Source organism: Scomber scombrus, chromosome 6 (assembly GCF_963691925.1).
Source record: "Scomber scombrus chromosome 6, fScoSco1.1, whole genome shotgun sequence".
Lineage (NCBI taxonomy): Eukaryota > Metazoa > Chordata > Actinopteri > Scombriformes > Scombridae > Scomber > Scomber scombrus.
In genome coordinates, this window is record NC_084975.1 from 19,852,582 (window position 1) to 19,878,404 (window position 25,823).

General features: G+C 40.1%; 2 protein-coding genes across 2 annotated transcripts in view; both read left to right on the forward strand.

Moving 5' to 3' along the window:
• ppm1h (protein phosphatase, Mg2+/Mn2+ dependent, 1H) overlaps window positions 1-25,327 on the forward strand; it is a 36,467-nt gene extending 11,140 nt beyond the window's left edge. The window contains exons 2-10 of the mRNA XM_062421087.1: window positions 439-604; window positions 3,122-3,478; window positions 11,578-11,690; window positions 12,343-12,427; window positions 12,640-12,758; window positions 18,220-18,283; window positions 20,414-20,521; window positions 23,090-23,241; window positions 23,601-25,327. Of these exons, the coding sequence (XP_062277071.1) occupies window positions 439-604; window positions 3,122-3,478; window positions 11,578-11,690; window positions 12,343-12,427; window positions 12,640-12,758; window positions 18,220-18,283; window positions 20,414-20,521; window positions 23,090-23,241; window positions 23,601-23,748 (1,312 nt within the window). The 3' untranslated portion in view covers window positions 23,749-25,327. The remainder of the gene's footprint in view (window positions 1-438; window positions 605-3,121; window positions 3,479-11,577; window positions 11,691-12,342; window positions 12,428-12,639; window positions 12,759-18,219; window positions 18,284-20,413; window positions 20,522-23,089; window positions 23,242-23,600) is intronic.
• The window catches only part of ptdss2 (phosphatidylserine synthase 2), a 261,708-nt gene that overhangs the window by 221,678 nt on the left and 14,207 nt on the right, over window positions 1-25,823 (forward strand). The gene's annotated exons all lie outside the window — the stretch shown is intronic.

Consider the following 25,823-nt stretch of genomic DNA (forward strand, 5'->3'; position numbering starts at 1 on the left):
AGGATACACACTATATCCTGTGCATCTGCTGAATGTGTCTTATCAACAGCCACATATCATGTCAAATTCTCATTTAAGTCACCTGGTAAACACATCTGTTTACCATCTGTCAACATCAACATACAGGAAATGTGTTATCTTAGTAGTAATGAATACAAACAGTCACAATCACTTTTGAAAAATCTAAGACACAGCTGTGTGTGATAGAGGGGAGTAATTTAAATGACGTGAGTGGAGATGACAACTGATGTCTTAGAAGTAGTTCATCCCCCAGGCTTAAGAAATTTTAGACTTCTAGCCTGAAAAATAAAAGCAATGCTCACTGGAAGTTCTCAATACAATTTTTTTGTATTGACAATTGACGGTTCAACATATACTGTCAAACTGGAGCATGGCTTAAGTTCCCTTTTTGTGTCTTGTCATTTCCTCTCTGTCTAGGGTCATCAATGCAGGAAAGAGCACATTAAATGAGGACCAGGCCTGCTGTGAGGTGCTGATGGTCAAAAGGAGACCTGCAGGAAGCCCCACGCACAACCGGACCCCCATGTCCCGCAGGAGGTCGTCCCTGCCCAATGGAGAGGGTCTGGGCCTTAGGGAGAACCTTGTGAGTCAAACTGAGGGGTTTGGTTCCATCATTCATGAGATATCCTCTTAGTAAAACTATATTTGACAAACATTCAGCTGTTTTTATAAGGTCAGGCCACAATGTCAGGCTGTTAGAAGAACAGTATAACTCCTTAAGTTGAAATACAATACAGTGTATTCACAACATTTCCTCAAACAAATCAATGCAGACAATTTATGGCCACAGGAAATAATTGATTTTCAGTTGGGAGCGAAAGATAAACTGTAACAAGATCTGTTACCTCTCTTTTTTACATTTTTTTACATTCCTAAAAGTATATTTAAGCAAGTGAAAGAAAAATAAAAAATCTAAAATATAGAATATAGAAGCTTCTACATATGATCAATTGTAAGAGTGGATGTAGTCCTTGACTGTCCCTGCAGTCTGCTGTTGGGACCGAATGTCCCCTCATCCTGTCCCATCAGCAGTTTATTGGGGCGTACAGCACATCGTCCTTTACACACCACAGTGGCCTTCAGCGGCTCTAGATAGCCACTAATACAGGCAGGCAAATGCGACTGCATTTATTTTGCTCACCAAAACACACAAGTAGACTCTAAAGTCAACCTTGTTTTCTTCCTTCTCATTATGACATGTAAACTCACTGCGGTTTGCTTTTGTGGGGCACTGTTATACATCCACACAGTATGTTGAGGCTTCACTGAACACACACACACACACACACACACACACACACACACACACACACACACACACACACACACACACACACACACACACTTAATTAAGTTACTAACAATGATGCCTCTGTCCCTGTTTTTTCTACTAGGCTGAAAACCATGGTTAATACACTAAACATTGATGTCTATCTCCTCTGTTTTAATTGTCTTTCTGATTTTACATGCTCTGTGGTTTCTGTACTTCCTCATTGTTCTTTCATCTCTAACTTGTTTTTACAGCAAGTTGTACTGTAATTTAATTTCCAAAAGCAATATATCTATATAAAGTAATACTGCTGCAAACATTTTCTCTCAGCCCACCAGTACTGTGCTCAGGTCCACCCAGAGCCTACAGCAAACTCATGCAAGTACCTCGTGACTCACTTCTGCAGTGATACTAGATCAGTAAGAGTAGTGATGAGCATTTTGAGTGCTTTTTGCTCGCTTCGTATTCTCATGTTGTAGAACCAGCATGCACTACATTTAGAAAATCAGAGCTGTAGTGTGTGCAGAAATATGTGCTAGCAATGATCTACTCTCAGTCACCAGTTTAAACCCTGCCTTTGAAGAAGTCAGCTCTCCTTTTTTCACTTCACATATGTTACAAGGTATAATGAAATGCAGACAACAGCAATTTCATGTCTACATTTGCATTACTGTGACTTAACTACTGATGACAGAGTTAAATTGATATCTGACAGATTTTGAAAAAGCATGTCCAATGGATCCTGGAGGACGGGGTTGACCATCACTAAGATCATAGAGCTTCTGCGCTTTTTGAAGGCGGCAATCTCAAAGGTGTACAATGAATAAACCAGATCACAAGAGACACTGTGGAAGCATTACTTTGTAGATGAACAGTACATCATACTGAGTCTATAAAATCCTGCATAATGAATCGTTGATGCCAGAGCATACATTAACATCATAGCAGACCTGGTTCATCCTTCTTGCAACCCCACAGGGAACGGTACTTTCAGATCATAAAACATCAATAACCTGGCTCCTGTAGACCCTTGAAAGCATTCCTGCTTAAAATGACGTGTCCGTAGAAAGGAGCATTCACCCGTTAATAGAGGGCAGCTGCGACAAACACAGACATCTGCACAAATAAGCTTACCTGGATAGTGCAGCTTCCTGCTTGAGTCGCTGCCGGTGACTTGTGGTGGCTGTAATCAGGGCTAAAGTCGTTACAATGTGGTACATGGGTTTATTTTCTGGTGACTGAGGGTATTAGTGGTTCCCAACCTTTTTGGCTTATGACTTCTACTTGTGACTTGTTATCACAGGTTGCATATGTCTGTCCGTTTCAAGTAGATCAACCACTGATGTTCCTCTCTCAGATAGTTTCGTTATAATAGTTTATACGGAACTAAAGTGGTAATTTAAGGTTATAAAAGTAATAAAAATGGTATGTTTTTTAGTTATTTCCCCTTATGGCGTTGGTGTTCCTTGACCTCCACGTTGGGAACCACAGCAGCACATCATAGGGCTTCAAGAACAGAGAGATCTTCTGATTAGATCATATTCACACTCTCATTATTTTTTAATTTAAGTTATAAACTTCACAGAAGGACGCAGCTGTTTCCAAGGCATCCTTTGATAGATGCCCATTAAATGTTTGAATATTTGACTGACTGTAATCAACTTCTGATTTAAATAGATTTTCATTGACTAGTTGATTATGTTGATTTATTATGTGTGAATGTGTAGTCTGACAAAGCTCCTCTGCTCACATGCTACATCCTGCAGAGTTAATTTGTGACACAGGTGATTAATGTGTCTGAATTTGATTTCTGTTTGACTCTGTATCTAGGACAACTCTGAAGACCTGACCTTCCATTACTGGGCAATGTTTGATGGCCACGCTGGTTCAGGGGTAGCTGTAGTGGCCTCTCGCCTCCTCCATCACCACATTGCCCTGCACCTTCAGGAAGTGCTGGAGATCCTCTGCACACCAAATCTGTTGGCCCCAACCTGCCTGGGTGAGGAGCCTGTCAATCATCATCTCACCCCGACATCCCAACGTGCCCTGACCAGGGCTGCATCGCTCAGAGGGGCCGCAGGTGCTCCGGGTTCACCCAGCACCCCACCCACACGCTTCTTCACTGAGAAGAAGGTTTCGCACGAGAGCCTGGTGATTGGAGCTATCGAGAATGCTTTCAAAGACATGGTAAGAAAAGTCTGAAATTGTTGATAGAATTTACTGACGTTTTGGTAAATAAGGTCTAAAATAACATTTCCAATGTTCAATAAAAAGACATGTATACCAAAATACATCATCTACATCATTATACAAAATGTCAAAAGCATCTCTACTCAGCGCTACCAATTCTCTTTTACAAAAAGGACAACTCAACTTTCATGCAAGCTCAAGACATAATCCCTAATTTTGTTTTACTTTCTTCTTAGCTCAGCTTATATTGTCTCAACATAGTTCACTGTTTCATCAAAAGTTACCTGAGAGAAGATTTTGGGGGTTTGATATCATTTTTCTGCATTATATACACACACGATTTTACCAGTGTATCTTTAAGCTGATATACTGTATTTGATTATTTCTTATACATAACTTTGTGGTCTGCTGGCCTCTTTGTTGAATACACTTTACCCTGATGTTACTTGTGTTGCTATACTTTCGTTTCCAATTTTCTATAATTCCAGGAAAGACCTTTGACATTCACAAATCAAATCAAATCTGGTGGCAAAAGTGCACATTAGCAAAATCATCACCAAAAGAGTTTTTGGCTACTTGTGCCCATATGTGAAAAAAGCTATTCACCCTGTAATGCATGGACACAGGATATTACTACCAGAGATCAATATATTTTGTTATGAAAGCTACAAAGCTATGAAAGCCTACAATCCAAATAATAAATAATAAGTGTTTCTTGATTATGTTTCTGCATTTGAATTTACACACACAACATAACAGATCTCTGTTAATACAACATAATGATATAATCTGTTATTATAATTTATGTTCATACTTTACAAACTACTATTTCGTTATACAGTCTGCTACATACAGAGCAACCAGAAAGCTTACACAACATACATTAACCACTAACCACTTACTAAGTCAATTGATATTGATTCACTGTAATTAGACAGTCAAGCAAATAGGCCACCCAGGTTCTTGCTGTTGTTTCACAAAGATGAGTGTAAACAGTAGAGACTGTCAGCCGATTTTCCCGGTTGAATCTGACCTGTGGATGCAGAAGGTAGATGCAGCACAAACATCCTTGTTTCATTACATCTCAACCTTGAGCAAAAATAACACTACAAACAAAATCTAGCCTTTAAGTATAAAAAACACATCAACGGCAGTCTTAAAGGTTGTAAAATGTTTGTGGTTTTGGTCAGCTTGAATTCTTTCCGTTGCAATTCATTCCTATAGTGGCCGATTTTCTTTTTTTTCCAATTATCTTTTTTATTGTTATCCACACAGAATACATTACACAGTTGGTATTGACTACTTGGTTCACAATTATTGTCAAGAAAAAAAAGGAGGAAAACATCAGCATATCAAAACCTAGCTGTTACAGTATTATAATTGTGTAATGTGAAAAAAAAGCTGAGAACAAAAACCTGCACATTTTTGTATATTTATAAGAAAAAGAAAAAACAGAATAAAAAAAAACAAAAAACTAAACTAAACTAAATAATGACAGACAGAAGGTGGGATAACGAAAAAAACAATGATGAACCAAAACGGGATGTATGGGCTTGTAACAATGGTCGTATTCACTTGTAGGGAGACTAAACAGCAATATTGTCTGAGTATTGATACATGTGTATAAGACGTCTAAGACCAGGCCAGTCCTTCAAACCAGCAGGGAGATGGACAAAGAGAGAGTGGCAGATTTACACAGTGGAAAAAAAAAAAAGATTAATAGAAACCCGTCAAACCACAATGATCCATTTGCTGTCCACTTGTGTGCTCATTATGTTCCAAAGAATCAGTATTTTACCAGAAATGACAGTTTGACTGTTCAATGACTATTTATACAACCATCTATCAAGCCTCGCATTTACATTTGATACTCAAAAGATAACTCTGAGTTAGTTGAATTACGACTGTAAATTGAAATGATGTTGTCTGGGGTGACGCTCTTTTCTAGCAGCACAGAGAGACGAGTAGGCGTCACCAGCTGGCAATAAGTTGACTTAAGTCAGGGGTCACACACATAATATACTGTGTGTGTGATCGTACCACAAACATACACATTCACATTCATACACTACTGTATGTGCCTTTTCCCGTCTATGATGTATGACTGTTCCTCTCAAAGTGGAAGCATATGGTCGTCAGTCAGTCATGTCCTTCAGTTAGCTCATAGCCTCAGAACCAGGAGAAGTGTTACAGTCTTCCCTGCTAGCTGCTGCAGGTCACACACAATGACCATCTGGCTGTGCTGTAAGTGGATGTTGGAGACTTATCTCATGAAGAGGCCAAGAGATCAAGACTAGAGCCAATCAAAACAGTGCGGGCCTGCCTGACAGGCTTTGAGGGCGAAGAGGTCAGAGATCAGAGATCATTGTACTCAGTTTCAACATCAGTGTTTAAGCAGCAGTCTCTGTTATGTTTTTCCTCTGCTGGGTTTTGAAAGAGCAATGTCGAAAGCTGTTTTACACACGATAAATAAATTCAGTACAGTATAATAAGTTCCAGCTAATTTAAACTAGCTCATGACTTTGATCAAAAAGCCTGTTAAGTATGCAAGAGGGGGAACTAATTCCCTCTCAACAAATTAAGGGCAAAAGGTTTTTTAATGTATAAAAAGTTAAAAAGCCTTCATTGGCATGACTACATGATTAAAAACAAGAACAGAGTCAAATGTTTATAGTACACAATGTGACAACCCCAGGGCCTTTTCCAGCACTGGTGTGTAGTGTGCGTTGCTGTGTTGTGTATTTCAGTGTTGCTGGTTCCTGGTTGGTTGGAGCTGGAGGTCATCAAGGAATTGGAGGCAGCTGGCCACTGTCTCCAGGTTGCATAAAAGCCGCCCCATCCTGGTAGTCTGGCAGCTCCTTCTTCTCTGGCAAACAAGTCAATCCTATTAACATACTACAGACCTCAATCAAAAATGTAGGATTTATCTCAATAAATTGACATGGTACTCGTAGTGGGAAATAACTATAGGTACATGTAGTCATATACAATACTAAAAAAAGTTTAAATTTTTTCTTTCTCAGTATTTACATTTAATATAATTGTATACTTTTACTCAACTACATTTTTGTGACACCTGGAGTTATAATTTACTTTATACATACATTTAAAAAAAAAATAAAAATGATATTATAATATTAAAATATTTCATACTTTAAGTGTAATTGACTTCTTTACTTTTACTTCATTAAAGGACTGGAATACTTTCTTCCACCACTGCACAGCATTATGAGAACAGTAATAACGTGAAGGGAAAAAAGAAATAAAATTAGATCCATTTAGCGTACTATTTTTGTGACTGACAACTAACCAAATGTAATCTGTGTTGTGTTGCCCCAGTAACCTCACCCGCCTGGCCTATGCAAACAAGTCTTAACATACCCTCTGAATTAGCTTTAAATGATTCTCGACCCACGTCTGCACAAATATTTAGCTAATAGCTCACATCTTGTGATGTGTGTGACATTACTCAGGGAGGTTAAATTACAGTTATCTTGATTAATGGCAGTGCAGATCAATATATAGGTGCTCAGTTTATCCTGGTGCTTCCACTTCTTTACCACTAGGTGGTAGTATGCAATTAACTATTTTCACCAAGCTGTATTGCCATAAAAAAGGGAAATCATGTATTGGGGCAATTTTGTCTTGGTGTGTGTACGTGTAATTAATACTTACATGTGTAGGTTAATAAATAGAAAGAGCTACTGTGAAATTTTGCTTAATAATAAGTGGATTTGTATGCACATACTCAGGAGGATTATGTTTTAAATTACTTATAGTAATAATAATGATGATAATAATAATACAAAAATAGTCGGACAGTGCTGTAGTTTGTCAAGATTGTGTAGCAGTAATCCAGTTTTGAGCAGGAGTTAGATCACAGGACGTGAAACTGATCATCCACACCACTGTATCTACAGTACATATTCTGACTTGCCAATTAATTCTTACTTTTCTCTCTCTGACCTTCTCTCTCCATTGTTTACTTGGCATAAATGTATCTGCCTACATCCCCCAGCAATCAACATCTCCAGTGTGTCTCCCTCTGCCTCCCATTTCTTCTCTCACATGGCTCCATATCATCCAGCTCTTTATTAGGCTCCTAATTTTCCTCTGTCTCCTCTCTTCCTGTAAAGGTGAATTTCACAGAAATCCACCATTTCACAGACTGTACATCACTGTTGCCTAACACATCTCTTTGACTCTAATACCTCAATTGTTAAAGCTCACACAGCTACCAAATAGGATTGTATAACCATGGTCTAATGTTGTTTTTCAAAGTAAAACAAATTATAGCCACTGTATATCCAGTTAATTCTTTGTCCAGATGGTTACAGCATTTTTTTCACCTGTGAACTCTAATCACAGTACCTACTTTCCTTCACAGTTAACATTCATTTCAATTTTAGTAATTTTTTTTAATTTAAAGATGCAATCTGGTTCAGATGGTACATGTTTCTTGAAACAAAAAAACTTCCACCTCTACTTCTGCTGAGTAACAACCCAAAGGTCAAATGTTGGCAGAATCTCCCTCCTAAAAGCCTCCCATCTTATTTTTTTTATAATGAAGCTCATTCTTTAAGAAAATGGGATGTGTCAGAGAATCTTTAGGAAGGTATGCTATCACTCTAAATATCTGTCTGAGAGTTCACCAATCCTCTGTGTCTTATCAGCGGGGTCCGCCTTTAATTCTCCTCAGACACGACTCACTGCATTCTTATAGAAGCAGCAGGATTGTGTAGAGCGGCTGCTAAGGCCCGATAAACACTCTGGGATCTATAAACATTCAAACCAAGGTGTAGCTCAGAGACGGAGGCATATCAGTCTGAGCTGTTTGTTGGCCCAGGACAGCAATGGGAGGAGGGATGAGGATCACTGGTCTTATGTGCCTCTCCTCAGTATGAGATATTTATCTGTAGCCCTGTACCTGGCACTGTATATGTGTGTGGTCATGTTGAGCTATACTTGTGCAAACTGGTACTTACATCTTGCATCGCTTTGTGAATACTTCACGGCTCAATTCATAACTTAGGCTAAAAGGGATAGTTCAATAGTTTGACAAATGTGCTTATTCACTTTCTTTTCGAGTGTGAAATTAGAAAAGTGATACTGCTCTTGTGTCTGTGTGTTTAATTGTGAGTTACAGCCAGGAGGCAATTAGCCTAGCTTAGTATGACTATAAGCAGGAGTACAGCTAGCCTGGTCTCTCTCCAGAAGAGAGGGTTGATCCCAGTGGTACCACCAAAAACCATCACTTCCGTCTTTTTGTCATTAGAATTTAAAACGTTGAGAGGGTTAGGGTTAGAGTATGTGTCATTCTTTTTAAGCACATAAATCTGACTGTTGTCCGCATAACGGTGGAATGAAATGCCATGCTTCCTAAGTATGGAACCAAGTGGGAGCTATTAGAGAGAGAAGAGAAGAGGGCCAGAACTGAGCCTCGTGGGACCCCACACGAGAGAGGAGCAGAGGAGGATACAGAGTCACCAAGGTTGGCACAGAAAGTTCGATCTGCCAAGTACGACCTGAACCACTCCAGTGCTATGCCCCTATGCCCACCCACTGCTCAAAATGCGAGATCAAGATTTCATGATCCACTGTGTCAAATGCAGCAGTTAAATCTAAAAGCACAAGAATAACACAGTCACCAGAGTCAGTAGCTAAAAAAATATAATTCAAAACTCTTAAAAGAGCTGATTCGGTGCTGTGCAAGGTTATGCAATTAGCAAGAACTGCAGGATCTAGACCAGGTTATTTAATCAGTGGTTGCACTACTGGATGTTTAAAATTTTCAGGGACCACACCTGAGGAAAGACTTCTATTAATGACTGCAATACCAGATGGACCTACGGTGGGGAAAACCTCTTTAAATAGTCGAGGAGGGACAGCATCATTTGGAGAACCTGAGGGTTTCAAATTACCAACAATCTCCTGTTAAAAGGACAGAGTCACAGGTTCAAACTTGTCAAAGACAGCAGAGCAGGGGACAGAGATTAATGGGTCGTAAGCAGAAATTGAGATTATTATATATTAGAAATTACTTCTTTATCAATAAAAAAGTGAAGAAAGTTTTCATAAACAGCAGGGGATGCCTCCATACAGACAGTCTTCGGGGCATTAAGAACCGTATCAATAGTCTTAAACAAGACACGAGGCTTGTGACAGTTTGACAGAATTATATCTGAGACATTTTTTTCTTTTTGCATTTTATCACAGTTGTCTGATAATGACGCCAGCAGTCCCTTAACATTTGAAATGACACCTGCAGTTTGTCCTTTTTCCACTTGCGTTCAGCTCTACAGCACTTGTGTCTGACAACATGAGTCGTGTCATTTAGCCAGGGCTCAGATTTAGTTTTAGCCTGCCTGGTTTTTAATGAAGGAAGTTTTCGGCTTAACAAAGTAAGTGAAGGGACTAATGAACAGCAATTTCAACTTCCTCTTCTTCTCTGGTGAACAAACTGGCTTCAACATCACTGCGTTTGTAGATACAGTATATCTATGCTTTAATTGGTCAAACATTAATGATCCTTTAGGAAATCTTTTAAAGCTTTAAAGCACATAGATTGTCATTTGAATGAGAGCTATTGAGAGATGTGAGTTTAAGTGTATTTTTTTTGGGTGTGTTTTAGTGGGGTTTTTTTTGTAAAGGCTTGATACAAATGAAACCTTTTGTGTGTGTACTTTTGTGCTATTGGTTATTTTGGTTGTTAGATTCTTTCTAGCGGAAGTGGAGAGGAGAAAGGTGTGGATGTTTATGCAGACATTTTCATTATTAAAGACTTTGCCTGCAGCAAGAGGTATTGAATAGAGTGAGGATAGATATGTGTGGCTCGGTATGAAGTCATAATTCATCCAGGGTGAAGGACATATTTGTTCACCTCCCCTCCCCACCCCCCCAACCCCATCCTAACACACACACATACACACATCCATCTTCTATACTCCTTCATGCACTCTGACTCCTGAGAAATGTGTTGCGTCTTCAAGCAGACAGCAGCAACAGTAATGTGTGTGTGTATGTGTGCAAAGGAAGATAGAGTGCAGGCATACAGAGACTCACGTGCATACAAACACACACACACACACTGTAATTTTGTCGTGTACAAAATAGTTTGTACAAAAACACATTCATCTATGAGGTCATATGCACACATCGAGTAACATAGATGTTTCACACATGCACACACATGCAGAACTGTGAACACACTGGCATTCAGATTCACACACACATCCTTTTAAACACAAACAATACTTAATACATATTTATGCACACATACACCATACATGCAGTTACTACACACGCACACACACACACACACACGTGCACACACACACACATTTACGCACACATTTACGCACACACACACACACACACACACACACACACACACACACACACATTTACACAGGTTGTCATCTCTCATGAGAAAACATGTTAAGGATGGACTCAGTGAAAACAGCGTTTGCCAACATTTTTCATCCCACTCAGAGGCGCCTGAGGGTTCATCCATTTTATTGGAATAACTTGCTTCTGTTTCACAATTAAAAGCCCCTTAGGAGCCATTAACAGCAGACGAACAATAGCCAGAGAGAGCATAAAAGGGTTAAACCAAGTGTGAGCAGCTTGGTTCAAATTTATGTTACTATTTTGATTAATTCAGTGACAGGTTAATTATTTATCTAATTAATGAACTGATAGCTAAAGTCATTTTTTTGGGTTTAATTAGCACCAAATTAATCTGGGCTAATTAACTGGTGTAATAACCAGCGGTTCCTCCAAACTTTCTTTTCTATCCTTTTGGTTTCCATACTGTTTTATTGCTCCTTGACTCATGGTGCTCTTGATAAATGAATTCATTATGGTGTTATAATTAATTATAGCATCATGGCGGATTTTAAGTATCAGGGCAATATTATACTCCATATCAGGTTGTGGCTTCAAAGCTATGTGCCTCTGTGTGATAGGAAAACGTTTTTGAAGCCTGCAATGGTAAAAACATGATAATGTGCAGACGATGGGTTTGGATTATGTGCTTTCATTGGGACTAATTTGAGTGTCTGTGTGTGCGTGTGCGCATGTGTGTGTGTATTTAGGATGTCCAGATAGAAAAGGAGAAGACAGTTTACAACATCTCAGGTGGCTGCACAGCTCTGGTGGTTGTTTATTTGCTTGGGAAACTCTTTGTCGCCAACGCTGGGGATAGCAGGTGAGAGACACACAAACACACACAGTTAGGGGCGTACTCGCACTAGGCCCGGTTGCCTTGTACCGTGCCCGAGCACGATTGTCCCCCCTCCTCACTCCCATGCTGGCCTGTGCTCACATTGCGTATAACAATCCAGACTCGAGCATGCCAATGTTACCACAGTGCAATTTGTTTGTGTTTGTGAAAGCAGCTGCGCAGCACAATGTAGTTCATAATTTGACTGACTTTATGGCTTATTTTGAATAATTTTGGGCGCGGTGACACATGGCCCTCACACATTCCTCAGAGAGCCTTATTAATTATGCAATGCAGGGATTTAATTGGACAGTCACGTCACTGATGTCACAGTTAGCGGTCACACACACTGCCCGAGTCCAACTGAACCGTGCCCGGGCCCACCTCTTCAAGCCGTGCCTGGGCACGGTACAAGGTAGTCACACTAGTCAAACGAACCAGACTTTAGGGGTCAAACGTGCTCGGGCACAGTATGGATTACCTAGTGTGAGTACGCCCTTACGCACAAACAAAGAATGTAAAACATACATAACGTTCAGCCGTCTCTTCTCTGTCGCTCACCTCCTCATGCCCTGCAGGAGCAACAGTGTCCTCGCTAAAATAATAAGAGCTTGTTTTGTCTGCTCTTCTCCCTCAGAGCTATCATTATCCGGGCCGGGGAAGTCATCCCCGTGTCAACAGAGTTCACGCCGGAGTCAGAGAGACAGCGACTGCAGTTCCTGGTAAGAAATAACTTATCTCAGCTCCTTTTTAGCGAGCACAGCTGTCAGATATTAGCAGAGCTGACCTCCCCTCCTGTTGAGACACAGGCTATGCTTAGCTTTGTCTCTCTTACACCGCCTGCTCTCTTTGCCAGCGTAATAGACTATGGAATTGTTTTTCCTATCCCCTGGGCATGTCAATCTTTTTTTCTGTTTCTTTTTTCATATCAAAGGCCTACATGCAGCCCCACTTATTAGGGAACGAGTTTACACATCTGGAGTTCCCGAGGAGAGTGCAGAGGAAGGAGGTGGGGAAGAGGATGCTATACCGTGACTTCACCATGTCAGGATGGTGGGTTCATTCATTCATTGATTTATGAACAATTTAATTTATTAAATTAATCATATAAAAAGCTATATTATGCCCTTTTCCCAGCTTATTATTTTTCCTTTTTGTGTTTTATTTACAAACTATTTGTATGTTTTTATGGTAAAAAAAGCACCTAGTTACAGTTATAGGTCGTGGATGCAGCCTCTCTGACTCACTCAGCCTGAAAAAGGCTTTTTTGTATCTCCTCTTTTTTCTTGGTGACACACACCCAGGCCAACCACAGGTTATGGATTGTAGCCTGCGGTAGCTAGGGACAGAAAGGGCTTTGGGTAAAACTTGGGTAAAATTTTCTTCCTGAGATCCAGCTACAGTACAGCATTTCCTCTGCAACTGTATGGCGCGAACATAAATTGCCCCTCCAAGGTAATGGTTGAGGAAACGCTGAGCAAATAGTTATATAAAGACACAATTTCTGAATATGGGCTGTGTGAGCATTTTGATACTTTCACAGCATTTATATATTACCTAGGCCTACTTTATAATAAAAAAAAATATATATAGATAACAATATGTCCCCTTTAATGCAATGCACACATGACACAACATGCTAGGATACCACTTTCTAAAGATTCTTCAGTTTGTGCATTAGTAAGTGTCTCCTCCACCTTTCTGCTAAATAATGCAACACTAAATACATTTGTTGAAAATACTGTTCTATATATTTTTTTTACATCCTTACACTTCCTGTGTTTCTGGTTGTATCCATTTAGGAGCTGTCAGAGACATTTATGCTAAAATATAATTTCTGCTACCTAACTTCATATAATTATGCTGGACTGAAACATCACTTTGTAATATTATCTACATGTAAGTGTTTTTGTATAAAATTAGCAAATAATAGCAATCTTTTTTCCATTCAGTGTAATAACATGCCATTCAAAGCAGCACAGTCTGAAGGAGGCCAGGAAGTGGCCCAAAAATGCCTGCTTCTCTGTGCGAGAAGAAGGCAAGAATACATTTGTGGTCACAGCAAAGACTTGACTCTTCACCTTACTGTGACAAAAGAGATAAAAATGTTTAAGATATTGAGAAAGATTACCTTTTTATACAACCAAGAGGTCTGCTGCTGTTTACACTTTAATGCATCAGTAATAATTATCATAATAATCTATTGTGATAATGATAATAAAACACTGACAGACCTGCTGTCTGCTTGAGTACATTTACTTTTGTAAAGTAAATGCACCCCTGAGTAAAAGTGTGATGGTACTAACAGCAACATATATTTAGTGTATCAACAGTAAAAGTCCTAACTTTACAGGCAAAATGTTATAATTATGGATTATTATTATTAATGCATTAATATGAAAAAATGTTGTACGTGATATCTGGTTGAGCTGGTTGAGTTGGATGAAAATGCAAGTATTTTATAGTATTCTGTAGTCTTTTTTTTATTACTTAGTAGTCTTTTTTGTTACACTTTTTATTATAGTATTATTAATATTCTAATTAATAAGCATAATCTTAACATGCAGTAACTAGTAACTAGAACTGTCAGTTTGATATGATAGAGTAAGAGAACATTTTTCTCTGAGGTTGTACTTAAACACAGTACTCCAGTGTAGATGCACCAATACCAACACTGAAATTGGATATTGGTCCCATACTGACTCAAATAGCTGGATCAGGTACCCTTTGCAATGGTATGATATCAGATAGCATGATTTTAGTTCATAACAATTCACTAAATTGATGTTAATTTATGATATCAGTCTCTTCCACACTGGTATTGGATTGGTGCTCAGTATTGGCAGATATCCATGGCCCAGATATCAGTATCAGGACTGAAAAAGTTGGATCTGTGCATTCCTATATTTCAGTAAATGGTTTTGCAGTGATGATGAAGTTATTTCAAATTTGAAATACTTTTTGTTTTATTATTTAGCTTGTCCCTGTACACAATGTATGCATAAGTAGCAAAGAAGGAAGGAAAGAAGGAGAGAGTAGACTGAGGACAAAGCAGGTGACTGAAGAGAGAAAACTGTGTATTTTCTGATACCACCTCCGTGTGGTTTGTTTTGCTGCGCCGCTGGGTTCAGCAGATGTAGGTCATTCAGTGACTGTGTTCCTTATTGGGCCCAGAACTCTCAGCCTGTCGTCTGCCTGCTTACTGTCTCAGCAGTGCAGACAGCCTGTGATGTTTTTTTAATCAGGTTCTACCCATAACCCAATTCTGCTTGTTTCACCTGGACTGAGTCTGGGTCTTAAATTAGTACTCTGTAAGCCGGCGTGGCTGATCTCTCTGATGTGCGTGGGTGTGACTTAACTGTGTCATCCTGTATAGGTGCAGTTCAAATGGTCTATAAGTACAGAGGATCTTTTTTATGCCTCTGTGGCTTTCTGTCTGTGCATGTACACGTTCGCTTGTATCTATGTGCATCCTGTGTGCCCACATGCTGTGTGTGTGTGTGGGTGTACGCCGGCATCCAATTCCCTCAAAGGCATCCATGATCAAGGCTGCACTCTAATGAAGGCATACAGGTCTGCAGCCCACCTCTCTCAGTCTTCCTCCCTTTTTTTTTTTAAAATTTTTTTAACCTCCCTTTTCTTGGCCAGTTGGACCATAGTGTGAGCTGGCTTTGGCATCACAAACTGTAATGGTGGTTGTTGTCCAAGAATGGCAAGCAGTTTTGTTTGCGAGACGTCCTGGAGTGAGGGATGTTGAGCGGTCAGCTGTGTTCGACACGATCCAAACACCCCGGCAGCCTAGCCAGCCAGGCAGAGGGAGGGATGGGAAGAGGGGGGGGGGGGGGGGGGGGGGGGGGGCTGGAGAGGACAGAGAGAGGGGGAAAAAAAGAACAGATGAGAAGGATAGGCTTCAAAGAAGTACAGAAATTGAAATAGATTGAAGTAAGTTGCAATGACAGAAATAGAGGCTGGGTAGAAAAGCACGGGAAGACATAGAGAATGATGAAAAGATGGTGTGTGTAGGCCACACAGGAGGCCGATGATAAATGATAATGAACGGTGCTCAAGCTGTCTCTCTTTAGTGCCTACGCCCACTGGGGTGTCTGTCCTCCCTGAGTTCCAATGGACATAAAGGAGAGAGGAGGGAGAGTAACACACATCTTCATCACTGTCATACATTTTCTCTGCCTCTCCCTCTCCTGCTCCTCCTCCTTTTCTTTCTTTCTTTTTCCATTGTACTTTATACTAGTATAACAGATGCCTACAGCTTGCATTTGCAGAGTCATTGGGCCACTTCCATTAACTCTGGCCTTGCTTTGCTCCTGAAAGCACCACTTAATTTATGAAATGCCCATCAAGGTTGGCCAAAAAGTTTATTTGAACCTAACTGTCAATTGTGCCAATTTGTCTGACTCATCTGATGCTGACACAGGCCTGCCACAATGTCATCTCAAAGTCTGTCCACGAGTGTGTGTGTTTGGTGGTGCTTGCGTATCTATTTCTGTGGGTAGAGGTGTATATAATAGTGTGTGTGTGCAGGTCAGGATGCTGAGCACACATTGCTAATGTTTCTCAGTCTCCCCTATTTGCTCAGAGCACCTGCCCGACACTCCAGAGATGACATCACTTCTCTCCTCTCCTGCCCATCACACCTCATTCCCTTCCTCCCTGCATCCCTCCTGTCTTCTCCCCTCCCCCACTCTCCCTCAGTCAGTCACTGCAATGTACCGGGCGAACAAACAGCCCTTGAATGTGAAAGCACTCAGTGTTGTGGTCAAACAGTACAGCCCTTGAGCAACTCTCCGTGCTGTTTTGTACTCTGTGTCCCAGAGCGGGGAGCAGGTATCATAGCTGGATTAATGTGTATCTTTCTCATTCTGTCACACACTCGTTATCTCAGGTCTGACAGGCTGAATTCGCTGTAAACACAAGTCTCGAGAGGGAGACTGTCCCCGACAGCAGGCTCTGAGGATTGAAATAATGACAAGAAGTGTCTATGTTGTAGGGGTTTTTTTGGGTATTTTTTTCTAAACTTAACTCCTCTTGAAGGTGAAATACTTAAAAAAGTTTAGAGTGATGTGGCAGCAGATATGTGTTTCCCTTTTCTAAATAGAGAGGGTAAGACCTGCCCCAGTTTAATTAGTACCTCTTTTAATGCTCAGTTTGAGTCTTGCATCATCAAACCATCAAACTGCTGTTATAGAGGTTTTCCCACACCATGATCATTACAAACAATAGTGAGGAAACACTTCTACGGACCGTTATTTCGAGCTACAACTCTTTTCTCAGAAGACTGTCAGGCTGAAGACTGTATTTCAGTGTCTGTGGGCTGCGTTCACAGTGATAGTCCTCGCTCTGCACACTGTTAAAAAAGTGCTGAGTGCAGCAGTATTGCACTCGCCTAAGGTGGAAACATATGGTCTCTCTGAGTGGAACCAGCAGTAATGTAAAAACCATCTTGGCCCCTGCTAATCTGCTTCACAGCAGCTGAAATACATTGGATAAGGTGTGTGGGGCTGGTCTGGATCACATGATATTTGCAAATAACACTTCAGGTTTGTTTTAAGCAAATTTTTGAACTACATGACTCTTCTTTTATGTTGTTTTTACAATAAAAACATTCTAATCTCACTTAAAACTATGATAGTTATGAACATGCTTCATTCTTCATGTCCTCTAGTCTTAATGCTAAAATAAAGAATAACCTGCATTTGTAAAAGTTATTTGATCCAGGTCAGGACCGTGCCTTCATAGCGAGCCAGATTTTTATATTCATTGCACCTGGTGTGAGTTGTGAATGGAAAACTTTGTGCTGGCAGCACTTCTGGAAATTGACTAACATTTTTTATGTTTTCTGGTATAGTGACACAGCTGTTCCTCTTGAAAAAAAGAGTATACTTGTTATGAACAAGAGTGCAAGGTTTCTCCACTGATCGTTTCTGAGCAGGAAAGGGTTAAAAGTGTACCTTAATTTGTCATGAATACATACTGTATAATACAGTCTTTTTCCTTGTACTGCAGTTCTGTCTGGTCCCAGTCTGAAGATGGTAAATTATTCATTAGTTGGGGAAGTTTAAACACTGCTCTGAGAACTGGGGAATGGGAACGTGGATACTCTTGCCTCATTCAGCCGTTTTACATCCAGACCTTCAGAAACACACATGCATGCACACACACATGCACAACACAGCAGGCAGTCGCAGAAAACAAACAGTAAACCAAGAATGTCTCATACATCCATAGACGTCTCTCTCTTGTCGAAAGGGAGACTTTTACAAGATCAGTTGGAAAGGGAAATAGAAATATGCTAAGGCTCTGTGTCATTCTCTTTCTGATGTCTGTGTGGATTCTTTTTTTTTCTATTTCTATTTCCTCCAAGCATACTCTTTCTTTCTATGCCACTCGCTTCGGCAGCAGGGCCTACGAGTTCGCGGAGGCGATGTATCTCCAGGGCACGTGTACACTGCCTGCCATAAACCAAAAACCCATTAAGTGTCCTCTTCTCTCTTCCCAGGGCATATAAAACCATCGAGGACGATGACCTAAAGTTTCCCCTGATCTACGGCGAAGGGAAGAAGGTAAGAAGTGCTCGGCAGCTGCCTGCTGACAGAGTTACTCCCACAGCCTTGTGCCTGTAATCAAAGCTCGCCAGGGCACCATTAGTCAGCCCCCCCCCCCCTTCACTGTGTGGAAGAGCCAGCCAGTGGAAAGCATTCCTGGCCTCTTTTTCCACAAGGATTCACATCCTGCACCAACCTATGGCATAGAAAATATCTCTGCTCTAATGGACCTTGTGCTTGTATGCCCCTCAGCAGGTAAACAGTGGCAAAGCTAGAGGTCATAGGTTATTCTCCCAATGAATCTACCAAAAAGTGTCCCAAAAGTGACATATGTTGATTGGAATATATTGTTGCTAAAACACTGACTTTTTGACTCAAAACACAAAAGAAAAGGTCAAGGTTTCAACACACAGTTCATGACATTTTCTTTTCCCTCAGAGATGCTGTATGTGGTGTGGTGTGCAGCATCTTGTCCTTAGTGAAAATGTCAGAGAAGAAACATGCTAGATCTGAATATGTTCTCACTGTGGCCCTCTCCAGTTTTCTATTCAGTACAGACACAGACAGTAGATTTATGTATGCCTGATGACTGGGGCAGATGTCGCCCCACAGTGCTGTCTGCCTGCAACCACATTCTGGTTTACCCCTGCACAGTTGACCATGCCCACGTCGCGTCCTCTCCCTTTGAAGTGAGGTGCGGAGAGATGGATGGCTAGATAGAGTGAGGGGGCTTTGTGTGCGAGAGAGGAACGCCAGAGTACTTCAAAGCCCCGCGCGCAGCCTGCTGTGCCCCAACGCTCAACAATTAATCCCAGGATGTTTCCCCTTCTCCGCCGGAGGAGCTTTGCCGCCACTTTGAAACGTTCTCCCTCCTCTCTACCTCTCTGTCTCTGTCTCTCTCTCTGGCATCTGTGCTGCATACTGATCCAGGCTCATTCCTACCAGGCCATCTCAATTGCGCGCTCCTTGCCCTCCTGCTCCTCTTCCCGTTCTTATATGCCACCCTTTCTCATATGCTGTACAGTAGATTCAATTAGCCCAGTTCCCCAGTCCTGTGCCAGCAGCCATTTTTAGAGGTGGCGGTGGCGATTTGTGCAGACACTTAAGAATAAAAAGGAAATTCACATAGACACAAATGAGTTCTATGGCATCTGGGGCCTGGGGACTGATCGTTAAGCACTCACAAAAGTGTAAGATGCTGACGATGAGCTTGTGTTTATTTGCCTAAATGCTGCTCATCCATCCAGATCAAGATTCCCACTGGGAGTAGCTTGTATCCTTCAGTGTAATGTCGCTAGGAATACACCATACAGATTATTCTTTACAATTATCAGTGATGTTATAACTACAGTAGTAGTTAGTGCTGTGGATTTAGAGAAGGTTCTGTTGTATAGTATTTTAATGAACTCTTAATTTCAAGGAGGATTCACTGTAGAGTATAAATGCTTTTAGTTCTTCACATTCACCGTTACAAACATACAATCGAGAAACCTTCGTGATACAATCACAAGCACGTCATTAGAAAAATGTGGAACATATAATCTTATTAAGGGAACCTAAACAATTGTTAGAATATTCACACAAAAGCTCGGGGACAAGCTGTCAGAAGATGCTACAAGTTTTAAACATTTAAACAAATTCCCAGTTAAGCCAAACTTTCATGGAAAAAAAGACAAAGACAAACTGTTAAACAATTACTCAAAATGTCTGTCTATTGACAAACTTTCTGGTCCAACATTTCAGGTGCCCTCATTTTCAGTTTTACCTTCAAATTAAATGGTTTATAAAATCTTACTAAACTGTTGGTTTGTATACAACCTGCTTAATCCAGGATTGCTATAGTGTTATTTTTTCTGTTTGTTTTATTTGTGGTAATGTCAATATCACAGTGCTCCTGGATCTACAATGATCACCAATGACCAATTAGGCCAAAGCTCCAAAAATAAGACCTACGGTGTAATAACTGTCCCCCTATAAAACACGTCTCATGTCAGATTCTTTTTGATAAGACAGCATTAAGATCAAAAGAAATAAAGATGACTCTATCAGAGGAGCCGAACCAAAAATACTAGCGAGCTTTTGTTGTTTCTTTGTTTGAGTCAAATGGAAGCTGTGCTTTACATGCCTCTAATGGCTGCTCTTTTGCAGGCTCGTGTGTTGGCAACCATTGGGGTCACCAGAGGCCTTGGGGACCACAATCTTAAAGTGCACGACTCTAACATCTACATTAAGCCCTTCCTCTCCTGCTGCCCTGAGGTAAGCTTATTCTGAATTTTATCCTCCATTATGTCCTCCCTCACAGTGTATACAAAGTAGAATTGCTCATTCATGTTATGCTTGATTTACTTGTTTTTATCTACCAACTCAGCTTAAACTGCGATTTCAGTTTGCGATTTCCTATATTTTCCACTTTCTGATATGAACAGTAATTATCCCCTAGACATGTTTAGGTACACAGAATGAACATAAAGCACGTCTCTTGCACTAGGTTTTGATAAAGAAATCTGTGCCCTGCTTCCCTGGATTTGTTCATGTGTGCGTGTTGATTTACCTAAAGTAAAGTCCAAAGGTTTGTCTATGAAAGTACAGTGAATTTGATCTGGAGTGCCAGAAACTCGCATCTATTTTTATTACAAGCATATCTGCAAACTCACTCACTACAAAAAAATATGTCAACATACATGATCATTTCAGTACATTTGATAACTATGAAGTGCAATTAACATCACCAATAGAATTGTGTTAACAATGTTAAAGCATTTTTGTTATAATTTTCCTTTTATTTTACCTTACCTACCATTTGATGAAAAGAGAGCTCAGAGGTAAAGATTTAAAATGCCTTCGGCCATTAACAGTCCACACAGTGAACTGCATGTTCAACGTGCACATTAACATTCCTCACTGATCATCGCTCTCAAATGACTCCTTTCCTTCTTACTGTCTACTGCACACTATTGCAGTAGGCACAAAGCCTGTGAATTCTCTTGATCTTTAATTCATTGCTCTTTTGAGTTCAGTCATAGTTCAGCATCTTTTTGATGTTGTGTTTCTTTCGGATATTTTCCCTTTGAGATAATCACAGTCACTATTGTTTTAGATAGAGTGTAAACACATTAGTATATGTGAGACATGTCAACACTGAGCATTAGAGGTCCCTTTGGATATTAAATGCAGGAAAAGACAGACACTTACTATAAAAAGAAATCATATGTGTGGGAGAGCACCCTGCAGGGTTTCTGAAAAATCCTTCCTGCAAAGATGTCAAGTTAAAATTAATGATTGCTCCCAGGTTATAAATAAAGTCTCAGAAGAAAAGCTGACCTGAACACTTGGACTCATTATTGGATCATACTCATTGTGAGATCACATAGTATATGGGTGTAGGGTTAGAAATCAAATGCTGCAGTCATCACCCCTCTTCCGGGGATATATTATTGCTGTTGAAATCTCTTGTGAAATCAATTGTAGCTACTGGTCTCTTTCAGGGATTGGTAGCCACACACCTTCATATTCCTGATTTAATCCTCATAAGGTTTACCACAACATGTAGGCTGATTATCCACACGCAGGTCATTCTGATTCCTTTACAACAACTTTTCACAGATGTTGTGGTCATGCTGTTGTTTTCGCACAAGCCTCAGTAGGCAAGAGTTGGCGTGTCTGCTGGGGATAGGCAATCCCCCCATGATAGCAAAAGAATGACTTGTAGCAACCACACTAAACAGCAGTTCTTTTATTCAAGGCCACTGGCCATTATTGTGCGTGCTATTTCAGGGTATGCTTTTGTTCAACCATAGTTATTTGAGAGATTGTGCCTCAGAGGAGTTGCCACAGTAACGCATCTCTTTGCTTAAGGATTGCTTTGACAGACTGAGGCCATCAATACCCCTCAGAAAAATATACAGTGGAGGAGGTGCCAAAAAATGGGAATAAAATGCTCTGTTTACTCAAGTCACAAAAACAAAATAAAAACATTTGGAGCCATGCAAATAATATTGGTTTTGTTTGCAGTGGTTCTGAGACTTGCATCTGAGATTTGTGTCTACACCAAAGTGCAATATAGGTGAACTGAATTTAGTTTGGGGACTGAAATTGTAAAAATATGACAGACATCACTGTGAGCACTTCTCACGCGAAATACTTTCTACCAAAGATCCCTTTAAAAACTGTTGTGTTTTGTGGATTCTCAAGAGTGACAAGACACTGATTGACCGATGCTGCTGTTAAATGTTTAGCCAGTCCAGCGGCAGAGCTCTAGGATTGATCATTTCTGTCCACCATCAGACCAGGTCTAGATGGAATTATCTTTACAACTATTAAACAACAAGTGTGCAGGATTTAGTGGCATCTAGCAATAAGTTTGCTGATTGTAACCAACTGAATACTCCTCCTCCCTCTTCCAAATTGTAGGAGAACCTATGGTGGCTGCAAAACTCGCAAAAAATGCGAAAGGCCCTCTCTAGAGCTAGTGTTTGGTTTGTCCCTTCTGGGCTACTGTAAAAACACTGCTCTAGGACTGGGCAATATATCTCAATTCTTTCAGCACCGTAAGTGAAATTACATTCACTTCCATTGTATTGGAGGGAAGGCAGAAATCTTAAAGTTGGGTATCTCAAAACCTATTCAACCTAAAACAAAACGATTACCATGTTAAGATACAACTAGGGGTGAATGAGAAAATAACATAAAGATAACCTTTCATGTGAAATTTTCACCGGAGATTAATGTACCTACTTACTTACTTACCCTCTGTTGACAGGGTACAAGTGATTCCTAGAAATCACATGTCTCCCAACTTCCCCCCCCCCCCCCAATCACCCTCAGGTCAAGGTTTACCCTTTGGAACAGAGTGAGCACGGAGCCGATGATGTTCTTGTGCTGGGAACTGACGGTCTGTGGGATGTCCTCTCCAACCAGGAAGTAGCAGAGGCTGTCACCTGTTTCCTGGCAAACTGCGACCCGGACGATCAGCACAGGCACGTTCGCTCATCACACAGCTGCAGCCGCCAGTCAGGGCTGAACTTCCTCTCACCCCTGTCTTATTTGGAGAGGATGAACGCTGTTATCTTGTTGTAATTATGCAAATTTCCAAACAGATTAGTTCTTTCTCTGATGTCAAGGAAAAGCTTGTGAGATTATTAACAGAGAACACTCACTCATCTTCTCCCGTGGGCTTGAAAGTTCACTGTAACATTTTATGATTATTTCACTGGCTGCAGGCAGCTGTACTTTCTCAATACTGAGCATGATTCTTATCGAATTTGACCATTTAGCTTGTTGTGTATCTTCATGCTATGACTACACCATAATGATTTCATAATTTTTCTAATGTCAGGTACACAATGGCAGCTCAAGACCTTGTAATGAGAGCCCGTGGGGTGCTGAAGGATCGAGGATGGAGGATATCCAATGACAGATTAGGCTCTGGAGATGACATCTCTGTCTACATCATTCCTCTCATGTACGGCAACAAGCAGACCTAGCCAAGCTACAACACTACAACCACCATGGAAACATAACCCTGCCTTGACCACCCAACTTCACCTCTGCAGTTTCCCACATCCCTTGTGCTCTTTTAAAGTGCTTTAGTGTGGACTTCCTCCTTTGCTGTAGGATTCAAAACGTTTCTAGTCTGAGACTGCAATTTCATAGGTGGATGATCATATTCCCTCTCTCTGTCCGGCCCTTTTTATAGAAAAGAAACTGCTGGAGAAGTTGTATCATAAAAAGAGCTGTTAAATAGTTAAACTACTGATTTTTTTCCCTTAATCTTAAAATTCTGTATTTCTCTGAGGAAGCCATCTACGTAGAACTTAATTATGGAGCAATGCCTAACCAAACCTTAGGTTGAGAGCATGGACTCACATTGGCAAGATGGTGTTGTGCATCTCAGGATTGCTGTTATTAACTAATGCACAATATTTATAAATGTGAAAATGTAAATACTCCAAGGCCTTGAGTTGTTTGTGTGCTACCTGTACAGTGTATAAAACTAACCTGAAGACTGATGTCTTGTATATATATGAATGATATACTCTCTGTTCCATGTAGGCTTTTCATTTAGCCAGGTTCAGTCATCTGCAGTTAGTCATTTGTCAGCTGTTTCACCCAATGCTGCAGCTGCTATATTAGTTCATTTGTTCCCCTTTTATTGCAGTACTGTACTCACTACTAAGGAAAACTACTTCCTTTGACTCTTTGAAGAAAAACATTTATGAAGGAAACACTAACAGGTGGAGTCTCCATTATTCTGGTGTCAGCTAAATGTGAACCTGACTTACAACATCTCATCATACTATGAAAGCTAGCTCAGCTTTTACATGAATTCAAATTTTAATTTTAAATTTAAGAAGGAAAAACAAAGTAGTATTTCTGTTGCACTCCTTCAAATCCAGCCATCTACCTCATGATTTTCCTCTTTTATGCTATTTAAGACAGGTCATCTTAAATACTGTACCCGTGCCATCATTCTCATCTACCATTTAGTTACATTCCCATACTTTTCTCCTGTACCTAAATGTTTGCAGAAATGCACTGAAGCCAAAAAAAAAAAAAAGCCAACCAGGGAGCTGTGTGATGGTTATGTGTTTTTACAAGAAATACAGATATTTTATGCTCAAAAATCCCATTGTCATGCACTCATGTTTACCTTTTCTAAATACTTTTAAGATTAACATAGCATTAATTGGTGGCAATGTGGATAGCAGGTGCCTCTAACAATGGGAATCCCTCTGATTTTAAACAAATGTGACTTTTAAAGGAAGTTAAGTGACAAAGCCTATTACTGCAGATACTTATGTTAGACTCTTACCGTGTGTCTCTACAATCAATGTTTTCCACCATTTAGTTTATTTACAAATGTTGTATCTTGACTGTAGTGTGAGTCCCTGGATGCTGTTGAAACATGGAACAGAAGTCATCTAATTTAAATGTAAAAATGTAAATAATGTTTTCAGTGGAAAACTCCTTTCGGTTACTGTAAGTTGTGTACATCTTACTAAAACAAGACGTAATTTGTACTGTTTTTGAGACCTAGAATCAATGTTTTAAAAAAGTTTTTTTTTCTGCTCTATTAAAGAAATTGACAGTTACTGACCTTTTTGATCTTTGAGTGCCTTGTCATTAAGAACACTTGTGTACACTTTATTGTAGCCAGGAAAATTGTCTGATAATTGTCTATAATTGATCCTAGCTAAGGGATGCACGTGCACTCCCTTACACTTAAGTAACTGTATAGAATAAGACCATCTGAGAAACTGTGTCAAGTGAGTCCCAAAGCAATATGTGAAGGGTATCAGTTCACAGAATAGCCTGACAGAAGATTTCAGTGTTAACTTTACTAAAAAAAAATTTAAAAACCATGAGACGTGCGCCCCCGTTATAACTGGTCTTTCCCTTTAATATGTAATTTGAATAAGTAAAAGCTGGTGTTGCAAAATAAGCAATAACTTCATCACTTTTAGACATATGCATTATTCAAGTTATAGTAAAGTATGTTAAATCACAGGATTAATCTTTCATGGTTCATAACACATGAGAAAGGATGAATTTCATTGTC